Below are 21995 nucleotides of genomic sequence, written 5' to 3' on the forward strand. Positions count from 1 at the left end.
GAGGTATCATAAGGGTAACTACAGGTGTAGAAGACCTGGAATTTCCCTGGTGCCAAAAGGAATTAAGACGTCCTCCAACTCCCCTTTCTTAGAGCATTTCCAACAGAGTACTTGTAATTATAAATTCTTTCTCTAGCCTTCTGATGTATGTAAGTCTTTTTAAAAGCTAATTAAGCCTCCTGCCAGTTTTATAACCCAGGAGTGCTTTTCTTTAACTTTCTAGGAACTGTCTCTTTTAAATGCACACATCAAGAAAGAAAGCATCCCTGTCTTCCTGTATCTATGGGAGTGTAGCCGGGGCTCCTGGCTCCCAATTGTAACTACCTGCTTGACATGGAGATATGAGAAGCTTAGTTTTTGGATAAAGACAACTAACTCAGACGAACCCTTCGATTACCAGGTGAATTTAGGTTGCACACTGTGGCAAATGGTTCTGCAAGTCAGACTGGGAGTGGGGAGTTAGCTACGGATCTTCTTTAAGTCACACGCGGACAGGTGGTTCTCTACAGCAAGCAGTTTCCCAGAATGAGAAGGGTGGGTGATTTCTTTAAATGTCCCTGTTTTCTAGAACTAGAGAATTCAGATAAAGTTCAACATCATTAGTTTTTGTTAACCTTCACCCGAGTACCTGCCCACTGATTTTAGAAAGAGGGGAAGGAAGGGAAAAACTAAGGGAGAGAAACATCCACGTGAGAGATAAGCACATCAATAATAATCATATCTAGCACCTATTGAGCATTTACTTAGTATGTCCCAGAAGCTGTGCAAAGCCTTTCCTATCTAAACTCAGTGACCTCTCAGGGTAGCCTAGGAGGCAGACATCACTCCTATCTGAACACGAAGCAACCATGGCACAGGAACCACCGTGATTCTTCAGGGGAGAGGTTTTTAATGGTGAACTTAAAAGATTTAGGACTACGAATGGAGAGGCAATATTATTCAAAAGACTGAAAATGGTTTTAAATGAAAACAAAAAGCTCTGAGGCTTCTCAGATACTACCTATACTACAGAAATTAAAACATTCCATTTCCATTTGGAATGACCAACATGCCTCCTACTATACACTGAATTCACAAAACCAACCTTAAGGTCATAAAACCATTTTCCAGAGAGCTTACAAAAGCAAAGTTCTGTCTCTGAATTAAGTTCTTTCCCCAGCATCACATGATGCTTCTTTCTTTCCTCTGTCCACAACACCAATTATTCATTTTTAAACAACTAGGGCGGTTAACACGTTTAGGTGGTCCAAGCAGGCTTTCAAACCCGCCCAGTATCACTAAATAAATTACCAAATTTACACAGAAACCCCTTGCAGACATAGGTTTGCACATATATTAAAGAAAACATGGGCAAACATCCCTTATTCGAAGGGAAATGCACACAGGTTTTCTCTACCTACAATTCTGTTTCTTGCTGAGGACGGGAAGAAGCTCGACTGGTCATCGATGAGGAAGAGTTCCTGGCGATGTCTGCTGAACTGGGCAGTGAAATACTCAGGATGAGGATGCTTCACATTCCTTGCGAGCCTCAGAGGCCCAAGCAAAAAGCTAAAGGGGATTTTCTCAGGTCGGGGAATATCACTCTCCTTTATGGGCATTTTGATTCCCAACACTTCCGCGTAAGTGACTAATACCTCCCAAGGGGCATGGATCTTGACAAAGAAAGTTCTTCCATCTTCGGAGTTCTGCATAACAAGGAGGCAAAATAAAAGAAAGCTTACTGCTCTTTGCTATTGATCTAAGGAAAAGAAACAAAATTGTATAAAAGCATGAACAAATAAAGATATCACAGCATATTCAATTTATTAAAATTTTTTAGCAAAACATTTAGAAGAGCAATTGCTCACAACAGTTATATCCTGTATACGTAATTACATATACATGTATGTATATGTTGTGTGTGTGAGAAAGAGAGAGAGAAGCAAAGAGAGAATACTTTAAAAAATATATTTCAAGGTCAGTGTATACCAGCCTAAAATCCAAAGGTACATATGTGTTCTGGGCGATCTCTTACATATGTAGCAGCCAGCCGTGAGCTCAGCGCTTAGGGTGTACGCAGGGTACTTACAAAGCGTAAGATGCACTCACTCTTTGTACCTAGCTCCTATGTACAGCCTACACCTAGAGGAAGAACTTTCGATGATAACAGTTCATTAAACAGAATCTCATTACAGATTGTGTGGTATAATACACCTGTATTAGTTCAGTAAAAAAGAGGGATAAATAAGGAGTAAGGACTGTTCATTTAAAACTAGAGAATATTAGAGTTTCATGGACAGAGCAGAATCTCAAATATGTCTTTAAAAACAATTTTGAAGGAAATTCTAGAAAACTAGTAAATGGTAGGGGGTTAAAAAAAAAAAAAAAGAACTGTCTTATTCAGGAGCAGGTAAAGGTCCTTGGCTCAAAAGTCGGTTGTGCTACGAGACAGCCAGGTGAGCTGCACTGGGTACAGATTAGGGCAGCCTTCCAGATGAGACGGCCGTGTAACAGAAAGCACACTCGCACTTTCCCTGTATCCTCAATGGAATTATTTATGTGTATTTTTAAAGCGTCCTACTCATCACCTCATAGCGCGAAGAACAGTTTACCTGAACCACGACAGACATTTACCATTCCCAGTACGTACATTTGGAACCAAAAATAAAAAATAAAAATAAATTTTTTTTTAAAAAAAACCCTACTGAATTACTCCCAAGCACAAAGCGTATCTAGTCAAAGGCCAGAGTAGAAGAAAACACCACTTAAAATGCCGAGACTCTGGTATAAATTATCAACTATTTTTACCGTTTTGTCTTCAATTTCCAACTCAAGACCTGTTTTTCTGAGATTTTGTTCAAACTCTTTTCTCCTCTCCTATGGAAACACAAACCAACAGAATTATGTAGAACACTTTTATTTACACAGTAACAAACAGACTTCTTACACAGAGACTGGGCCTCCGGCAGTCCGGTCCCCACCATGGTCTCCCATAAAAGTACTCCATGTATTACCCCATCTTAGTGCCACGTGCTGCTTTTCACCTGGACTGTAACTTCACAGTATAACTAGAAAACTCCAGTATATTTAGGAATAATCTCCAGGAAATGTACGGGATCTCTATCTGAAAAAATGTACAAAACTTTACTGCATAACATTTAAAAAACCTGCATACACGGGCAACCAGATCATGCTCCTATGTGGGAAGACATGGTGTTACAAAGTTATCAGTATCCTTCAAACAACTGCGTTACCTAATGCAATTTTAAGCCAACATATTATCATGCCTTATTGATCTTGAAGAATAGAATAGCTTCACTTAGTAAAATTAAATTAAATGCAAATAATCATTACTCGTGGACTTCAAAACTATGCGCTGATTGCGGGAAAAACATGTGGCTCCCCAGCAGGGAAACTGCTATCCTTAGAAAGGCCTGCCTGCAGGGCGCGCTGGTATCTGGGGACTTGGTTTTCCAAGGGTTCCCGCAACTCCCAAAACCGACAGAAGGTGCTCACTTCACCGTAACTGTTTGTACAGACAATATAGTTCATGCTAAACATCTGCTTTCCTTCTGGGACTATGACATGTTGGTATGTGCCAGGCAGAAGGCGAGAAGGTGAGCGATCAGCCCTCAATAAAACCGTAGGGCACTGAGTCTAATGATCTTCCCTAGTAGACGACACTTCACGTTACCAGAGGAATTAGGTGCGCTCTGTACCACTTCGCTGAAAGAAAAGTCTCGTGCGCCTGCTCTGGTTTCCTCTGGACTTTGCCCCATGCGTCCTTCCCTTCTGCTGATTGAGTGTGACTATATGCAGTGCCCTGTGAGTCCTTCCAATGCATGACCAAGCCTGGGGGGAGTTTTGGTGTAGGCAAGAAGAACAGGCAACCAGGGCACAAGCAGAGGTGTTGGCTTTAGGCAGAAGAATCGTTTTTCTATGGTAATGGGCAGAATGGTAGATTATGCAGGCGAAGATGCTGGCAAGTGGATGGATGTGGTGATGGAAATTTAGAATTTCTCTTCCCCTTCAGTCTTCCCAGTGAAATGCAAAAGTATGGTCAGCTAAGGTTGAAAACGGGGAGGAGGTATTGGAGGCGCGAGGAGAGAGAAAAAGTAATAAAACAGTCATCCAAAAAGTGGGAGCAGAGTAATATAAGGAAGGAAAGCAGGATTGCCAGAAAGTGCTAAGGGCCTAGGTGAGGTCCATGGGTACAAACATAAGGTGAAATCAGTAAGTGAACTGCATGTCTTTCCTTCTGCATGCTTCTGGCACACAGTAGGTGCAGAGTTGGTTTAACTAAAGTTGTTGATTTGCCAAGGAAATATAATTAAGGGAGGGGCAAGGAATTTGATAGCCTAAATAATGACGTAAGTAGATTTTTTGACGTATGACTTACACTGGATAAGCAGAGGAAAGAGGTGAATATGGAGCAGCAGTAAAAAGATAGTTAAGAAAGGAGATGGATGGTTAAGATGGTTAAGATGGATCTTATCTGACGTAGTTGGAAAACAGAATGGTATTGGTCCGAAAGATCTGAGGGGTGGGTCAGACCAATGAATGTCTGGAATGAGATTATGAAGAGTTGCAGTTATCACTAGTGCTGTATTCTAGGGGAGTGAATGGCTGAGTTAGAGACTAAGGTAATTAGAAAAGGGAGTTCAAGGAACAGAGAGGTTAGGACGCCAAAATAATCATCTATATATGCATCAAGATTATCAATAATTAAAAAAAAGAAACATTGGTGGAGAGTGTGATAGTGAACCAGGGGCTGAAATTGTTGAGAAATAAAGGGAAGACCAAGGGACAGATTAATGACGGTGACAGTGCGTGGCAGTGACAACTCGGATACAATTTAAAGCTCGGGAATCCTGGGGAGAATGGACTGTGATCAACAATATCCTACCAGCAGGTAGGCATTTACCCATCTCTGGAAAAAGGCTCTGCAAGGAAAACACAATCACCACTTGTGAGACCTGTTGGGGAGGCAAGCAACCTCAATGAAGAAGCAGGTGTGAAGGGGACATTGAGAGAAGAGATGAAAATGACGACAGCGCATATATTTAGAGGTGTAGTAGAAGGGTTTCCAGGGAAAGGGTGAAAGAAAGGGACAGAAATCGGTATGCACGAGGTCTTACGGGGATAATATCTGTAACTTTTTGTTTTCATTTTATAGAACATTTATTTCTTATGTGCGTATGTTAGTAAATGTGTGTATATACTCACACATAAGAAACTGTATCAATTCATTATTTGAAATACCTCCGACCTCTGCTCTATGCGTTTTGGTATACGGCAACGAACAAGGCAAAGTCCTTGGTGTTATGAACTTAAATGATGGCGTGTGATACAGTAAACAAGTAAAAAATAAATAAATAAGTTCACAAAGGGAAATGGCATAATGAAAATAAGGAACAGAGCATTAACCTAAAGCTACTTCATAGACAATAGATCAATGAAAATTTAAATGGAAATTGTATACAAAAGATCTATATTTAGACATATAACTCCAATTTTATAGGTCACATTTAATATTTAAGGTAAACTATACAAAAGCATATCAGAAACTTGGGAGATCAAAAAGAAGTTAGTGTCCAAAATGTCCATGAAATAGACCTGACTTCACACGGCCACTGGCAGTCTGCCTATTTTGTAGTCTTCCTGATCAGTTCAGCTTTTGGTAACGCTTCCGAGGGCTCTGTCTTTTCCGATTAAATTCATTGGGAACCTCCCTGTCGAATTACAGATTGTGTTTCTTTTTATTAATCCCATTTCTTTCACAGAAGTACTTACCGCCTTTAATTCTGCTTCTTTCTTTATGTCATCAACATAAGAAAGCACAAAATCAATTTGCCTAATCCCATCTCTGAAGAAGATAGAGTCTTTGCTTTGTTTGTCTTTTTGAAACTGTAGGAGACATGAATGACAAACTTAAAATTATATTTTTATTTTCAAATGGCAAAAATATCATATCCTTATTAGCTAAAACCTGATCACCATCTCATTTTTTTCAGTCCTACAATGGCAGGTGAAGACAAATAACCGGAGTTTTCATCAACAGAAACTTATGCTTATTTTAGACAACGAAGCTCCATAAAGGAGACATATATTAAACAATAAGGACTCAAGATGAAATTAAGTATATTAAAACCATGCACACAACAAAAATGATAAAATTATACCAAATATAAAATTAATATATATATACATTGATCCCAAAATACACATTCGGAAAGAGACCTGTTATCTTCATTAAACAACATGCCAATTAGTTCAACAAAGAAATAATGGTCACACACTGCTTTAGAAGTACTTAATTGTAGACCAATTAATGAATCTCAGTATCAAAAATAAACTTATGATTAATGCTTATACTATGATTTCATAAAATTGCCACTTTCTAATTCAACTTTTTAAGGGTTAAAAATAAAATCAAGGTGCAGTTAAAAATTAGGAAGCAGGCAGCTGGCCGCTGGCTTCAGTACAAGTGAAGTCTCATGCAAACCTCCTTTCAACATCAATTTCTTAGGTGAGCCAAAATCAACCCTTGTCTAAATTTGTGTTTATCAATTCTGTCAGTATAGTAACCAAAGCTTCAAGTTTATCTTTCACATTTTTTATAGTTCAATAGTGCCTTCCCTTTCAAAACTGTAAAACACTAGAGAGCCTCAGAAAGAAGGGATTTCATGTTTGACTAATTTGGTCTTCTTCACAGTGTATATACAATATATAACACTTAATACTTGGAAGAGCCCCCACGTAATACTTAGAATGATGCAAACAGATAATGCGGTGGATGTCAGTGATCTCTCTAACCCTGTGATGCGAAGTTATAGTACAGACAACTTTCCAGTTGCTGTATCTAACCATCAAGTGAAGAATTAAATTTTAAAATTTTCATAACTGGTATTCCTATCAGTTTATGAGTTTCTTTTATGGTGTTCTATGCTGTTTTGCACCCAAGTCATGCCAGACAGTCCTCCCATAAAAAAGAATAAATTTGGATCAGTCACATACAAATAAGTCGGAAATTCATATATGACCTGTCATCTATGAACAGAGTAACTGTATTGTATCTATATGAAGACAAAGCTGATGTGTCTGAGAAAGAAGTAGCTCCCAATGCACAGAAGGAAGTGGGTGGAAAAACAGAATAGGAAACAAAAAATATTCCAGGAGCCTGAAGATTAAATATCAAAATACAGTAAATCAAATGCCATGCCTGAGTTATCTGTACCTCAAAGGATTACATAATCATCTCCCTTTTCCTAAAAGAAAGTAAAGGAACCGGAGAAAACTCAAACTGTTATCTTATACATTGATTACAATCACTAAAAGACGTAAAAGCAAACAAAACAAATTATTTGAGCTCTCTTGTAAGTCATCATGGTATTAACATAGGAAATTGACCACAACGTGTGGAAGCCAACTGGGACAGGAAAAGCAAAACAAAACACTAATTAGACTAAATGTAATCAAAGCAAGTAATGGGGGGGGGGACAAATATCCTTTGCTCTAAATCTGTGACAGCTATATGTTGCATGGTATTTTATTAAAAAGCAACATATGCTTACAAGTGCTCTTATTGTTTGGATAAGGTAAATCTAGGTCCACAGAGAGTTCTCGTAACAGAAGGTCTGCACGTGGAAACCAACAAAAATCACCCGCAGTGTATTTGACTATTAAGGAATAAACCAAGTAGCTACAATAGTGACTTCAATACTTTTCCTGAGGGGTCAGTCAGAATGGGTATACGTATATGCTTCCCTTCTCCTGAAAGCCAACGGACTTCTGTTGTTATGTTGCGCCCTAACTAAAAAGTGTAAAACTTTTAAAAATACAAACGAAAACACTGGTGGCCTTGTAAATCACCACGAGGTACATGTCAAGACTGTTAACAACTGGTTGAAGCCACTGGGGCAGAGAAACCTAGTAATTTTGTTACATATACCCAAATACTATTAAAACCCACCATCTTCACTTCTGCCTAAGACATGACATTGAAATCGTATTTTCCATTGTGCGTAGGAGTCTGTGTGTGTGTTTATATTTGATTTCCTATTAGAAATGCCTACATATGAACCAAATATTAGGGTGCCTTTCCTTTGAATGATGTAGTTACTCTCAAGTTCATAAACTTAGATTCCTGTTGGGGGTTCATAAACCTCTGAAACTGTAAGCAAATTGTATCGGTGTGTATGTGTGTGTATGTATATATGTATGTGTAATACACACACACACACCCCTTTTTTTAGGAGGAGGCTCCACAGCTTTAATCAGGTCAAAAAAAACCCCATTAAAAATCACTATTCTAAAACCTCAATAGCTGGGAAACAGGAACAGAGCCAACCCCCCAAATCAATACTATTCATCGGGATAAAAACGACCCAGACTATCTATCACTGCAGCCATCCAGAGCATAAGCAGCATCATTCAGCATTGCTTTTACCATAAGACGTCGCCTCAGGAACAAATTGTATCTCTTTGCAGGCTGTGAAGCAATCAATACAGAGTTAACAGATCCTGCCCAGGATTAAAGAAAGATTTCCAAAAGCATTGATGAGCCTGGAGAATATTTTGTGCTAAGTGCAATAAGCCAGTCAGAGAAAGACAAGTACCACATGGTTTCACTTACATGTGTAATCTAATGAACAAAATAAATAAACAAACAAAACTGGAACAGACTCATAGATACAGAGAACAGACCGAAGCTGTCAGAGACGATTGGAGAGCAGAGGGAGAGCGGAGAGGGCTGGGTGAAAAGGCAGAGGGATTAAGCCAAAACAAACACACACACACAAACAACCTCACAGACACAGACAACAGTGCAGCGATTACCAGAGAGAAAGGGGTAGAGAGGGAGGCAGAAGGAATTCTGATTTGGGGTGGTGAATGCACAACACAATACACAGACGATGTATTATAGAATTGTACACTTGAAACCTATATAATATTGTTAACCAATGTCACTCCACTAAATTCAATAAAGTTTTTTAAAAGAAATAAAAAGTCTAATAGCGTATTAACATTTTGTCACTCATTTGCCAAACTGACAATACTAATACAAATTTGATCTAAAGTACAGACTCTCAAGTGACAATGTACAGCCTTTTTATGTCCTACATGCTAAGAGATATAAAAGTTCAGGGTCAAAGAATATTAAAAAAAGAAAGAAAATATTCCAACAAACAGACACACAATCAATCAGTATTATCACTCAGGTGAATGTGTACATTTATGTAATATTTGAATTTGAAGGGTGGAAGAAGATAGAAAGAAGAAAATAGCAAAAATAGAAAGAAAAGAGTAAAGAATAAAGAAAAAAAGAAGACTTCAAAGTAAATTTCCCTAAGTCCTTTATACAGCAACGTTAAATAATACATATTTATGGAACTGAATTAAAGGAAGGAGAGAGATAAAACAATGATGAAGGGAAACATGGAAATAATAGTAAAATAAAATAGTTATTCTGTTAAGTGTGCCACATATCACGCAAAGAAAGCAAAATCACTACAATTATACTTGGACTGTATATGGTATTGAAAGGTTATCCACTAGTATAAAATATTTCATAGCCTCTCACAATGCTGAAGGGGGAAAAAGGAAAGTCATTCAATTACTTATTTATTTAAAAAAAGATTTTATTTATTTATTTTTAGACAGGGGGAGGGAAACACCAGCGTGTGGTTGCCTCTCACACACCCCTTACTGGGGACCTGGCCTGCAACCCAGGCACGTGCCTTGACTGGGAATCAAACCCACAGCACTTTGGTTCGCAGGCTGGCACTCAATCCACTGAGCCACACCAGCCAGGGCTCATTCAATTATTTAAATGCTAAGTTGTTTTTCATCATCAGTAACTATAGCCTTTACTTTTAAAACACCAAGGCAATTACCTAAAAAAATATCTGGAATAATCAATAATATTGCAAAGAAAACCAAACCTATGGCACAAAAATGCAAGCATTTTATAATATATGGAAATGATAAATAATATAATAAAATTATCAATAATACCAGTCTCATCATGAAAAGTTCCTGGAATACACTAAACAGACCAAAGCAACTGGTGACTATTGGAAGCCAAAATCCCTACTCTGTACAGTGATGAGCCAACCAAGTGTAGATGAGTTAATACTGCTGTTATCTGAAAACACAACAGATACATGATAGATGTTGGTCATTGTATCAAGCACATTTTAAACTATATTCTTCTGCTAAAATTCTTCACCTCAGCTCTTTGGTTTTCTTGGGATCTTTCATGAGATTCACAAGCTCCTGTTTTTCTCAGATGTCTTCCCTAAATTTATTACAGAATTGTTAAGGGAAACAAATGAATTGTGGCCATGCAGAGCCACGTTGTGACTTTCATGAGCTCCTACCTACTTGCCTTTGTGGACCCCTTCCTCCTCTTAAAAATGTGTGTGTATTGTGTCCAGAAAATGTCCAGCTATTGTTGATATAATGAGAACGGTTTGTCCGACACAGATGTAACCTGGCAGCCAAAAAGAGTGGACTGCAATGTGCATGTGTGAACAAGGACGACATCACTGCACTGGTCAGTGGGGGTAGTAGACAGTGTTGAGTGAGCATGTGCACTATGTGGCTGTCGCACTCAAAATGACTGAGCAAGTAGAGCAACGAATCTGCATCAAATATTGCACCAAGCTTGAACAGTCCTACATTCCTCCACAGAACTATCTGGATGAGTCAGAAGGCTGCAGCTATGGGCAACTGGTGGTCGGCAGCTTCATCACGACAATGCACCGCTCATGCACCATGTTTTATGCAGAACCTTTTGGTGAAACATCAAATCGCCCAGGTGACAGCCCCACCACAGCCCAGATTTGGCGCCCTGTGATGTCCAGCTTTTCCCCAAACTCAAATCACCTTTGAAAGGGAAGAGATTTCAGACCATCAATGAGATTCAAGAAAATATGACAGGGCAGCTGATGGCGATTGGGAGAACTGTGTGAGGTCCCAAGGTGCCTACTTTGAAGGGGACTGAGGCATCATTGTCCTGTGTACAATGGTCCTTGTATTTTCTTCAATAAATGTATCTATTTTTCATATTAAAAATGACAGACCACAGCTGTTAAACAGCAGCTAGTGTGCCTTGATTTATGACAAACACAGTGTCCTCTGTTTAGTACTGTTACCAGGCAGACCCTGTTAACCATCAGAAAATGGCAATAAAGACATAGAACCATCATCCAGGGCTGAGTCCTAGGTGCAGTGCACCCTTGGTGCAAGCAAAAATAAAATGTTAAGACCAACAAAAAGTCAGTTGCCAGCAAATTTTAAACATCATTGATAAAATACCCCTTCTTGAAAAAAATTTTTTTGTCTCAGTCCTATACAATTGCTGAGTTTCTCTTCAGTTCTAATGACCTGTACATAAATTTCAATTTAGTGAGCAGAATTGAATTTGGAGAATCCCCAGTTACGTGCGACCAGATCCTGATCTGCCAATGCTTGTGCATTCAGCGATGGCCTTGTCTTTGCCAGTGCATGCGTAACTGCCTTGAAGACTGCTTTGAGTGCATTTCACATCCCCAGCCTCTGTGGTCCACGCATTCCTATGTTTAAACTGGAGCCTCAAACAGTAATAGCTGTGTGAAATTTTCTGTTTTTCTAGTGTAAAGTATTAAATGAATAACCAGACATGAAAATATTTGCAAATACCTACAGTGAACCATGAAGAACACACAGTGAAACACTAAGCTTTAAGACTGTCCCTTGAAGACCAGTGCACAGAAATTGTAGTGATGCCATTGACCATGTACCGTCAAATTCAAGGAAATAAATATTCACATGTGAAAATACATTTCAATTTATGAGAAGAATGCCCCTAAAATGACAAAAGATGTCAGGCATGGCCAGAAGAAACCACAATTTCAATTCCTTAACTCAGTAATCAGTTTTACCAAGAACTAACACACCTTGCAAAGTAATGGGACAAAATGTTCACTTTCATTTAACCATTTTCTTGATTTTTGTTTTGTGACATTGATGGACCTTGAGAATTTATACTAAGAGAAATCAGTCAGTCAGAAAAAGCGACAAAGTGTGGGTGTCTGGCCAAGATGGAGGCGCAGGTAGATATGCTTTGCTTGCTCACACAACAAAAAGGACAACCACCAACTGAAAAACAAAAAATAACCAGAACTGCCAGAAAATCGAACTGTATGGAAGTCTGACAACCAAAGAATAAAGAAGACACATTCATCCAGACTGGCAGGAGGGACGGAGACAGGCAGTTGAGGCAGAGAGGACGTGGGGCAAGACGGCAGTTGGCAGACTGGGAGGGCGAGGTGGCTGGCGGACCAAGAAGTCCCACATTCAAGTGCAGATAAACTGGGAGGAACAACAGAGGAGCAAGACAGACCACGCAACCCAGGGCTCCAGAGGGGAAATAGAAAGCTTCAAAAACCTCTGGCTGTAAAAATCTGTGGGGGTTGCAGCGGTGGGAGAAACTCCCAGGAGAGTCCATCGGAGTGTCCCACAGGGTCCTAGAAAATACACAAGCCCACCCACCCAGGAATCAGCACCAGAAGGGCCCAATTCACTTGTGGGTAGTGGGGGAAGTGACTGAAAGCGGAGCAAGAGCTGAGCAAATGGCATTGTTCCCTCTCTGACCCGTCCCCCACATATAATGCCACAATGCAGTGAAGTGCATTGCTCCACTCTGGTGAATACCTAAGGCTTATAACCAGTCAGCTGTGCTGAGTTCAATTCCTGAACTCAGTAATCAGTTATAGTAGGTGTGCTGAGACAAAGAAATATGGCCCAAATGAAAGAACAGATCAAAACTCCAGAAAAATAACTAAGTGACAAGGGGATAGCCAACCAATCAGATGCAGAGTTCAAAACACTGGATACTCAGAGAAATGATTGAGTATGGTCACAAAATAGAGGAAAAAATGAAAGCTATGCAAAGTGAAATAAAGAAAAATATACAGGGGGTCGACAGTGAAGAAAAGGAAACTGGAGCTCAAATCAATGATTTGTAATCAAAGGAAGAAATAAACATTCAACCAGAACAGAATGAAGAAACAGTATTCAAAAAAAAATGAGAAGAAACTTAGGAACCTCTGGGACAACTTTAAACGTTCCATCACCCGAATCATAGGGGTGCCAGAAGGAGAAGAGGAAGAACAAGAAATTGAAAACTTACTTGAAAAAATAATGAAGGAGAACTTCCCCAGTCTGGTGAAGGAAATAGACATACAAGTCCAGGAAGGTCAGAGAGTCCCAAACAAGTTGAACCCAAGGAGAAACACACCAAGACACCATAATTACATTACCCAAGATTATCGATAAGGAGAGAATCTTAAAAGCAGCAAGAGAAAAGGAGACAGTTACCTACAAAGGATTTCCCATAAGACTATCAGCTGATTTCTCAAAAGAAACCTTATAGGCAAGAAGGGGCTGGCAAGAAGTATTCAAAGTGATGAAAAGCAAGGACCTACATCTAAGATTACTCTATCCAGCAAAGCTATCATTTAGAATGGAAGGGCAGCTGAAGTTAAAGGAGTTGATCAACACCAAGCTCTTATTATATGAAGTGTCAAAGGAACTTAACTAAAAAAAACCAAAATAATGAAAACTATGAACAGTAAAATGACAACAAACTCACAGCTATCAACAACTGAACCTAAAAGAACAAAAACAAACTAAGCGAACAACTAGAATAGCAACAGAATCACAGAAATGGAAGACCACACAGAAGGTTATCAGTGGGGAGGGGGTGGGGGAGAGTGGGGGGAAAAGGTACAGGGAGTAAGAAGCGTAATTGATAGGTACAAAATAGAAAGGGGGAGGTTAAGAATAGTATAGGAAATGAAGAAACCAAAGAACTTATATGTACAACTCCCATGGACATGAACTAAGGGGGGGGGGAATGCTGGAGGGAAGGGGAATACAGGGCAGGGGGAGATAAAAGGGAGAAAAAAATTGGACAACTGTAATAGCATAATCAATAAAATATACTTCAAAAAAGAAAAAGTGTGAAGGAGAATTTTAAAAGTAAAAAGAAAAAGGGAAATAGAAAGAAAAGCTGAGAACCATATGATTTCACTAATACGTGGGATACAAAACTGAAACTGACAGCACAGACACATCACCAGAGGGAAAGGGAGGGGTAGTAAAGGGTAAATGGGGCCAAATATCTTCTGATGGCAGAAGATGATCTGACCTTGGGTGGTGGGCACACAGTGCAACATACAAATCATGTACCCCAGAAATCTACACTTGAAGCCTATATAATCTTATTAGCCAATGTCACCCCAATAAATTTGATTTAAAAAGAGGAAAAAATAGTACTGATTGCTGCTCACCGTTGGTTCTTCCTTGATGAGAAAGCTGGTCTCTCTGCTGCTCAGGCTCTGCTAATAGCACCATGGGGAAGATACAATGCTGTTAATAATAATGCAAATGGGGAGGATATAACTTTCAAAAACCAAAGCTCTAGCTTCTCCACACAGAAATACTAATCCAGCAATTCAGGGGAGCTGTGAAACACCTGAAATGAAATGCACAACTATATACGTATGTGTATATGTGTGCATGTGTATTCATGCAAGTGTGGGTGTGGGTGTGTGTGAGTGTGTGTGAAGACAGAGCTGGAGAGAGAATGAGAATTTCAGAGGTAGCTTTATCAAATGATAAAAAAAAAAAACCCTGAGACACAATAAATGGTTAAGAACTACTATATTACAGAGCAACAGCAAGGATCTCCATTCTTTTAATGATGCTGAATCCTCGACAGGACCAAAACAAAGGGAAGGATTAATCGACTATTTAAGGCCTTACAAACATTTGATGATATTGAAGTTATACTGAAATAGTGGGAAGAGCTGTGGGAAAACTGAGTCTATGAGTTAATAATGCTTAAAGTCCTATTTCACTGATACTTGATTCCAGTTGCCTGTGGACCTTGAAAGAATTCCATTAACTCACCTAAAAGAGTCAGGTATCAAATAAAGCTAATGAATACCTTGATCATTTAATTCTGAAATAGTAGCCTCTGATAATAAGTTGTGCATCTACATGTCTGCATTTAAGACAACGTATAAATTTATTGCAGCTTCATATTGCAGCTTCCTTATAATGTAGTGTTTTCTGTTATGCTAGAGATCAATCAGGTGTTTTACTTATAGGAGGGTACAAAAAAACATATTAAATATTACAAAAGCAATCAGGCTAGGCACTTTATAATTTTTCACTTTAGGAAAAATGAGTTTGTTGTATCTTTCTATTCGAAAGCTGTGGTGTTCTGTTTGCAAAATGTAAAATAAAACAACATAGGTTCTTTCATACTTTTTGCTGAGTATTTCACTGTCTCATTTCTCACTGACCTTAGTCTGAGGAAAAGAAATATCTATGCTGTTCTCAATTCTACATTCCCCTCTTCAGTGGCCTTGTCTCAGGGTGCCTCCAACCATTAAGGAATTGAATGAAATGGTATAAAACGTAATGCAATGAGTAAATGGATGAATGACACAAAGTTCCACTAGCAACAGAACGTGGAAATATACAGAAAATCTATGAATCTTATAGAAACTGAGTGGTCATCCTGAATATTGTAAACATAAGAAGCAATGATTTGGAGACTGATATTCAGAAAAAAAGTACTTCTAGACAGGGCTCCTAAAACAGCATCTTAAAGAGGTACTACTGTGGAGTGATTGAGAGAACAGCTCTAAACTCGGTCTGCCTGGGTTCAGAACCCCGGCACCAGCATTTTGTGGATATAACAATAAGCCAATTTACAGCCTCAGCTTATAGACTCTTCAAAACCTTTTTTAATTATGCAAATCTAATTATTTTATGTATGTAAACTTGAGCAAGTTAACCATTATATGGCTCAATTTCTGTACAGTGAGATTAAATAAGGTAACACATGGGAAGTTCTCAATAAACGTTGGCTTTTGAAAGTTAATTTCTGCTTCATTTCTAGTGCGATCATATAATAAATAGATTTATCATAATTTTTGATTCACATTCATTTTGTGGATATCCAAAAGATTATAACAATGTTCAATGTTGACCTACATCCATTATAAATCAATGGTAACACTTTAGAATTTAGTCCTTTTAAAGTTTAAGCAATCATAAAAGCACATAATATCCTTTGAAAGTAAAAAACAATTTTAAAATAGTGAGCCTGGAATTTCTACATATTCTTCTGTCTTATAAAAAGACCCAAATATTCATCATAACTCTAAATTTGTGAGTGGACTAAACTGAATGATTCTAGCCATCTCTGACTCAAACCAAAGCTTGAATGAACATTGTTATTAATATGCCTTTTTAAAAAAATTGACTGCAACGTAGTTTTCACTTCAGCATTTGAGTGTGAATAAAAGCAAATCAAGTTGGCACTGAAGAATGTAGAATAAGTTGTATCCACTTTCCTTTTTACTGTAAGATAATTACAGATTCACAGGAATCTGCAAAGATAGTACAGACAGATGCTATGTACCCCCACCCAGTTTCCTCCGATGTTTATACCTTACCTAGCTACAGCGCAACGTCAAAACCAGGAAACGGACGTGAGTACAATGTATGCTCACAGGGCTGTCATCGTATCATATGTATGTATGATATATATGATATATACATATGATATATGATAGCATATATATATGATATATATGATATAGATATAGATATATAGATATATAGATATATGAAGCAGCCCAATTAAGATACAGAGCTATTCCATCACGAAGATTCCCCCTGGTGCTGCCCCTTTAAAGTTATGTCTACTTTCCTCTCCCTCAACATCTATAACCCCTAGCAACCACTAATTTGTCCTCTATCTCTGTATGTCAAGAGTGCTTTATATACAGGATCATACGGTATGTGGTCTTTTGAGATCTTTTTCCCCCTTCACTCAGCAAAATGCTCTGGAGATCCGTTCAAGTAGTTGTGTGTTTCTAGGTGGTTCCTGTTTACTGGTGGGCAGGATTCCACAGTAAGGTGCCACCGTTTGTTTAACCGGTCGCCTACTACAGGCCAGTTGGGCTGTTTCCACTTTGGCCTACTACAGATAAAGCTGTTACCAATATTTGTGCACAGGTTTTTGTGTGAATGTAAGTTTCCATTTCTTTGTGATAAATGCCCAAGGATATGATTACTAAGTGTAATTACTCATCACACACTACATACTGGTAAGTGTATGATTAGTTTGTAAAGAAACTGCTCAACAGTTTTCCAGAGTGACTGTAGCACTTTACATTCCCACCAGCGATGTATGAGGGATCCAGGTTCTCTGTGTCCTCACCAGTATTTGGTATTGGCACTATTTTCCATGTTAGCTGTTCTAAGAGGGGTTTACTGATATCTCACTTTGGTCTAATTTTGCAATCCCTTAATGGTTAGTGATACTGAACACTTTGCCATGTGTTTATTTGCCATCCACATATCCCCTTTATAAAGAGAAATATCTCATCATGCATTTCGCTCACGTGGGTTGCTTGTTTTTTAACAATATTGGGCTTCGCTGTTTCTTCATATATCATAGATGTGAGCCCTCTATCGGATGTATGACGTGCAAATATTTACTGCCAGTCAGTAGCTTGTTTGTTCTTAACAGGATCATGCCTTTGGGTCATGTCTAAGAATTCTTCACCAAGACCTAGTTTCTAAAGATTTTCTTCAAAACATGTTATAGTTTTAATCTATGATCAACACTGCATTAATTTTTACACAAGATGTGAGGCTTAGGTTGAAGTTCATGATTTTCCCTATGACTATTCAAATGCTCTAGCACCGTTTGTTGAAAAGGCTATCCCCCATTGAATTGCTTTGGCACATTTGTCCAAAAATCATTTGGCTGTACTTGTGTGGGGCTATTTCTGCAGACTTTGTTCTAACTAATATCTATGAGCTTCTCTGCAAATACCACAGACTTTGATTAGAGAAATGAATTTTTTAAAAGATTTTATTTACTTATTTTTAGAGAGAGGGGAAATGAGGGAGAGAGGGAAACATCACTGTGTGTTTGCCTCTCATGTGCCCCCTACTGGGGACCTGGCCTGCAACCCAGGCATGTGCCCTGACTGGGAATCGAACCAGCAACCCTTTGGTTTGCAGGGCGGCACTCAATCCACTGAGCTACACCAGCCAGGGCTAGAGAAATGAAAGTTAAAACCACAATGAGATATCACCTCACACCTGTCAGAAGCTGTATGCCTGAAACTGAAACAATATTGCACGTAAACTGTAACTGAAAAATAAAATTTAAAAATAAGAATGCAGCTAATAAGTCTTTAAATTGGGGAGAGCGCTCCCTTCTACTTCCTTCTCTTTTCAAAATTGTTTTAGCCCTTCTACTTCCTTTACAGTTCCACATACGTTTTATTTTTTATTGTTACTTATTACAGTTGTCCTAATTTTTCCCCCTTTGCCCTCCTCCTCCCAGCCCGCCCCCCACTCCCCCAGTCCATCCTTACATTGTTGTCCGTGTCCGTGGGTCATTCCTATGTTTTTTGACTAGTCCTCTCCCCTTCCATATGCATTTTAGAAAAATCTTGTCTACATAAAAAGTCTTGCTGAGATTTTGATAAGAATTACATTAACCTATATACATTTTGAGCTTCCACATGTTCACTGATCTTAAATAGAGATGCAATTAATTTCTGTATGAAATTCACTTCTTAAAAAGTAGAGACAGGGTTTTTGTTTTGTTGTTTTTGCTATTGTTTGGTTTTTTCGTAGATTTCTTGGTTTTCCGTTTAGACCATCATGTCATCCGCAAATAGGAAAAGCCCTATTTACTCTTTATAGATTCATGACCCTCTCATTTCCTGGCCTTACTGCAGGCACGTGCAGTGCGAGGGTTCACAGGAGTGGAAGGTGAGGACAGCCTCACCAAGTTCCCGATCACAGGGGACAGCGTTCTGTCTTGCGCATTAAATGGGATGTCACAGCAGGTGTTTTCTACATGTTCTTTATTAGGTAAGGAAGTTCCTAGTTTCTGAGAATTTGTGTAGCTACAGGCACTGAATTTATATTTCTTCCCCTGAAAAAATAGATAAAATCATGTGTTTTACTTTTTTAGCCTTTTAATGTGATGAAGTATCTCAATTGATTTTTGCATAACAAATAAGCCTTCCATCACTGAAATTATGTCCACTGGGTTATGACACTAAGTTCTTTTCATATTTTACTAGTTAATATGTAACTAAGGACGTGTGTGTCTCCAACCATGAGGGAAGCTGGTCTTCCTTTTTTTGTGCTGTCTTTGCTTGGTTTGGTGCCGGGGTAATGGAAGCCTCTGAAATGAATTCTAAAATGAATTGGGCTAGTGCTTATTCCTATTACATTTTCTGGAAGAAATTGTATAAAACTGGCACTAACTATCCTTTAAATAAACATTTGGTAGAATTCTTCAGTGAAATGATTTGGACCTAAAGATTTCTTTGGGGAAAATTTTTAAATTATACATTGGATTTCCTAACAATTATAGGACTTTCAAATTATTTCATATTGAATGGGTTGTGGATTCTTAGTGTTCCTTTATTAGCTTTTTTGTATCTGCAGTCTACAGTGATATGCCTTGTTTTATTTGTTTTTGGTTATGTCTCCTCCCCTCTCCTCTCCCTGTCTTCTCCCTCCTCTTCCCTCCCCTCCTTCCCCTCCTTTTTGGTCAGTCTAGCTAGAAGTTTGTCAATTTTATTACCTTTTCATAGATCCAACTTTTTGTTTCAATAATTTTCTCTAATATTTTAAATTGATTTCTGTTCTTTATTTTTCTGTTATTTCTTGAGATAGCAGCTTATTATTGATTTAGGCTTTTCCTCTTTACCGACATAAACATTTAGTGGTGTAAATTTCTTTCAGCATTGTTTTGGCTACGACCCTCAAATGTCAGTATGTTGCATATTCATTTTTAGGTTCAGTTCAACGTTTTGCTTTGTTTTTTCCTGGAGACTTTCCTTCATGGATTGTTTAGAAGTATGTTGTTTAGTTTGCAATTGTTGATGTTCCTGTTATCATTCTACTACTGATTAGTGTGATTCCACTGGGATCAAAGACACTCTATGATTTCAATTTGTTGAGGTTTGTTCTATGGGCCAGGATATAGTCTATCTTGGCAGATGTTCCATGTGGACTTGAAATAAATGTGTGTTCTCTTATTAGTTTATAAATATCAATTACATCCTGTTGGTTGATGTATATCCTTGCTGCTTTTCTCTTTAGTTGTGCTACCTATTGTTGAGAAAGGAGTGAAGTCTCCAGTTGCAATTACAGACTTGTGTATTAGTCCTTTCCATCCTGTTATTTTTTTGCTTCACATATGATGATGCTACTATTTGGTACATGCCACTTTAGCATTGCTATAACTGAATGCTGGATGAACACTTTTAATCCTTACATAATGTCCTGCTCTGTCCATGGTTATGTTCTTTGCTACAAAGTGTACTTCATATATATTCATTTAGTACTCCACCTTTCTATTAATGTTTGTATACATTTTCAGCCACAATATATAGTTTAATCCTTTAACTTTCATGTTTTTAATCCACTTTGCAAAACTGTCTTTCAATTGGTGTATTTAGACTATTTACATTTCATATAATTATTGATATATTAAGAATTAATTCTGCCATTTTATTTTTGTTTTGTTTTCTGTTTGTTCCATTATGTTTCTCTAGTTTATTTTTTATGATTTCCTGTAGGTTATTGGAACCATTTTTATAATTCCATTTTGATTTATCGAAATAGTTTCTGAGTGTATCTCTATGCAGATTTTGATATTACATTATATATATACACATTATTTATCACAATATACAATGTGTATGTTTTATCTGTCAAGTGAAATATATAACCCTCTTTTCCATTTAAAACCCCAAACCTCTTTGTTTATAATTTTCTTAAATACTTCTCTGTGCACATTGAGAATATCAGAAATTGTTAAAAAATTTTACTTTAATTGTCAAACATAACTGAAAACTCAAAGGGAAAGTCCACTGTATACTCATATTTTTACTCTTTCTGTTTCTTTCCCCTCCTTCCCCACATTAAAAAACTTCTTATTTCATCATTTTCTTTCTGTCAAAGAACTTCTCTTGGCTAACCTTTTAGGGCAAATGTGCTGCTTAAAAGTTTCTTTAATCTTCCTTCTTTTGAGGATGGCTTGATTTTCTGTTTATTCCTGAAGGGTATTTTCACCGGTTATACCATTCTCGATTGGCATTTTTTTTGAGCACCTGGAACAACTGTTCTACTTCCCCACGTTTCTGAGAGGAAACTACTTTCATCTAATTATTGTACCTTCCCCTAGAGTTAAGGCATTGTTCTCTCACTGCTTTCAGGGTATTTTTTTCTTGCCTTTAGTTTTCTGAACTAGTTTTAGTAATTGCTGTGAATTTCTTTGGGTTTATCCTGTTTGTGATTCCTTCAGCTCCTATTTTTTAGCCTACTCTCTCCTATTCTAGGACTGCAACAACACAAGTACAAGATCTTCTGTTACAGTCCCAGAGGGGCCTGGAGCTCTGTTCGCCTTTTTCTATTTTCTTTTTCCTTCTGTTTACACTGGATAATTTCTACTCTATCTCCAGATTCAGTGACTCCTTCCTCTATCCATCCCACATGCTGCTGAGTTGGGTTTTTTTTTAATTGCAGTTACTCTACAATTTCCTGTATGTTCTTCTTTAAAATTTGTTGCATTTTTGCTGAGACTTTCTATTGTTTTTATGTTTCAAGCACGATCACAACTGCTCATTGAGGCGTCTGTATGATAGATGTTCTTAAACCCTAATCGGTTATTCTAACACCTGTCACCTCAGCATCGGTATGTGTCGATTGTCTTTTCTCCTTCCAGTTGATATGCTTCTGGTCCTTAGTATTATGGGTGATTTTCTATAAAAATCTAAACTTGTAGAGTATTGTGTTATAAGACTCTAGATTTTATTTAAATTTTCTGTGTCACTAAAGCAGAAGACTTGCTAAGTGTTCTCTGACACCACTCTGGTGGGGTAAGCATTGTGATGCCTTGTAAC

The 21995-nt window shown here is 38.0% G+C and overlaps 1 protein-coding gene across 4 annotated transcripts in view; it reads right to left on the bottom strand.

Annotated features, from left to right (window-relative positions):
* Nucleotides 1-21995, bottom strand: part of ANO5 (anoctamin 5) — a 73158-nt gene that overhangs the window by 36947 nt on the left and 14216 nt on the right. The window contains exons 3-7 of one of the 4 annotated variants that reach the window (XM_045194288.2): nucleotides 14319-14366; nucleotides 8429-8470; nucleotides 5773-5886; nucleotides 2788-2856; nucleotides 1401-1685 (exon numbers count right to left, since the gene is read on the bottom strand). In XM_045194288.2, coding sequence (XP_045050223.1) covers nucleotides 1401-1685; nucleotides 2788-2856; nucleotides 5773-5886; nucleotides 8429-8470; nucleotides 14319-14366 — 558 coding nt within the window. Of the gene's footprint in view, nucleotides 1-1400; nucleotides 1686-2787; nucleotides 2857-5772; nucleotides 5887-8428; nucleotides 8471-14318; nucleotides 14370-21995 lie in introns of all 4 variants that reach the window. The other 3 variants (XM_045194287.2, XM_053925233.1, XM_053925232.1) reach the window with 3 other exon arrangements.

This window comes from Desmodus rotundus, chromosome 5, assembly GCF_022682495.2.
Source record: "Desmodus rotundus isolate HL8 chromosome 5, HLdesRot8A.1, whole genome shotgun sequence".
NCBI lineage: Eukaryota > Metazoa > Chordata > Mammalia > Chiroptera > Phyllostomidae > Desmodus > Desmodus rotundus.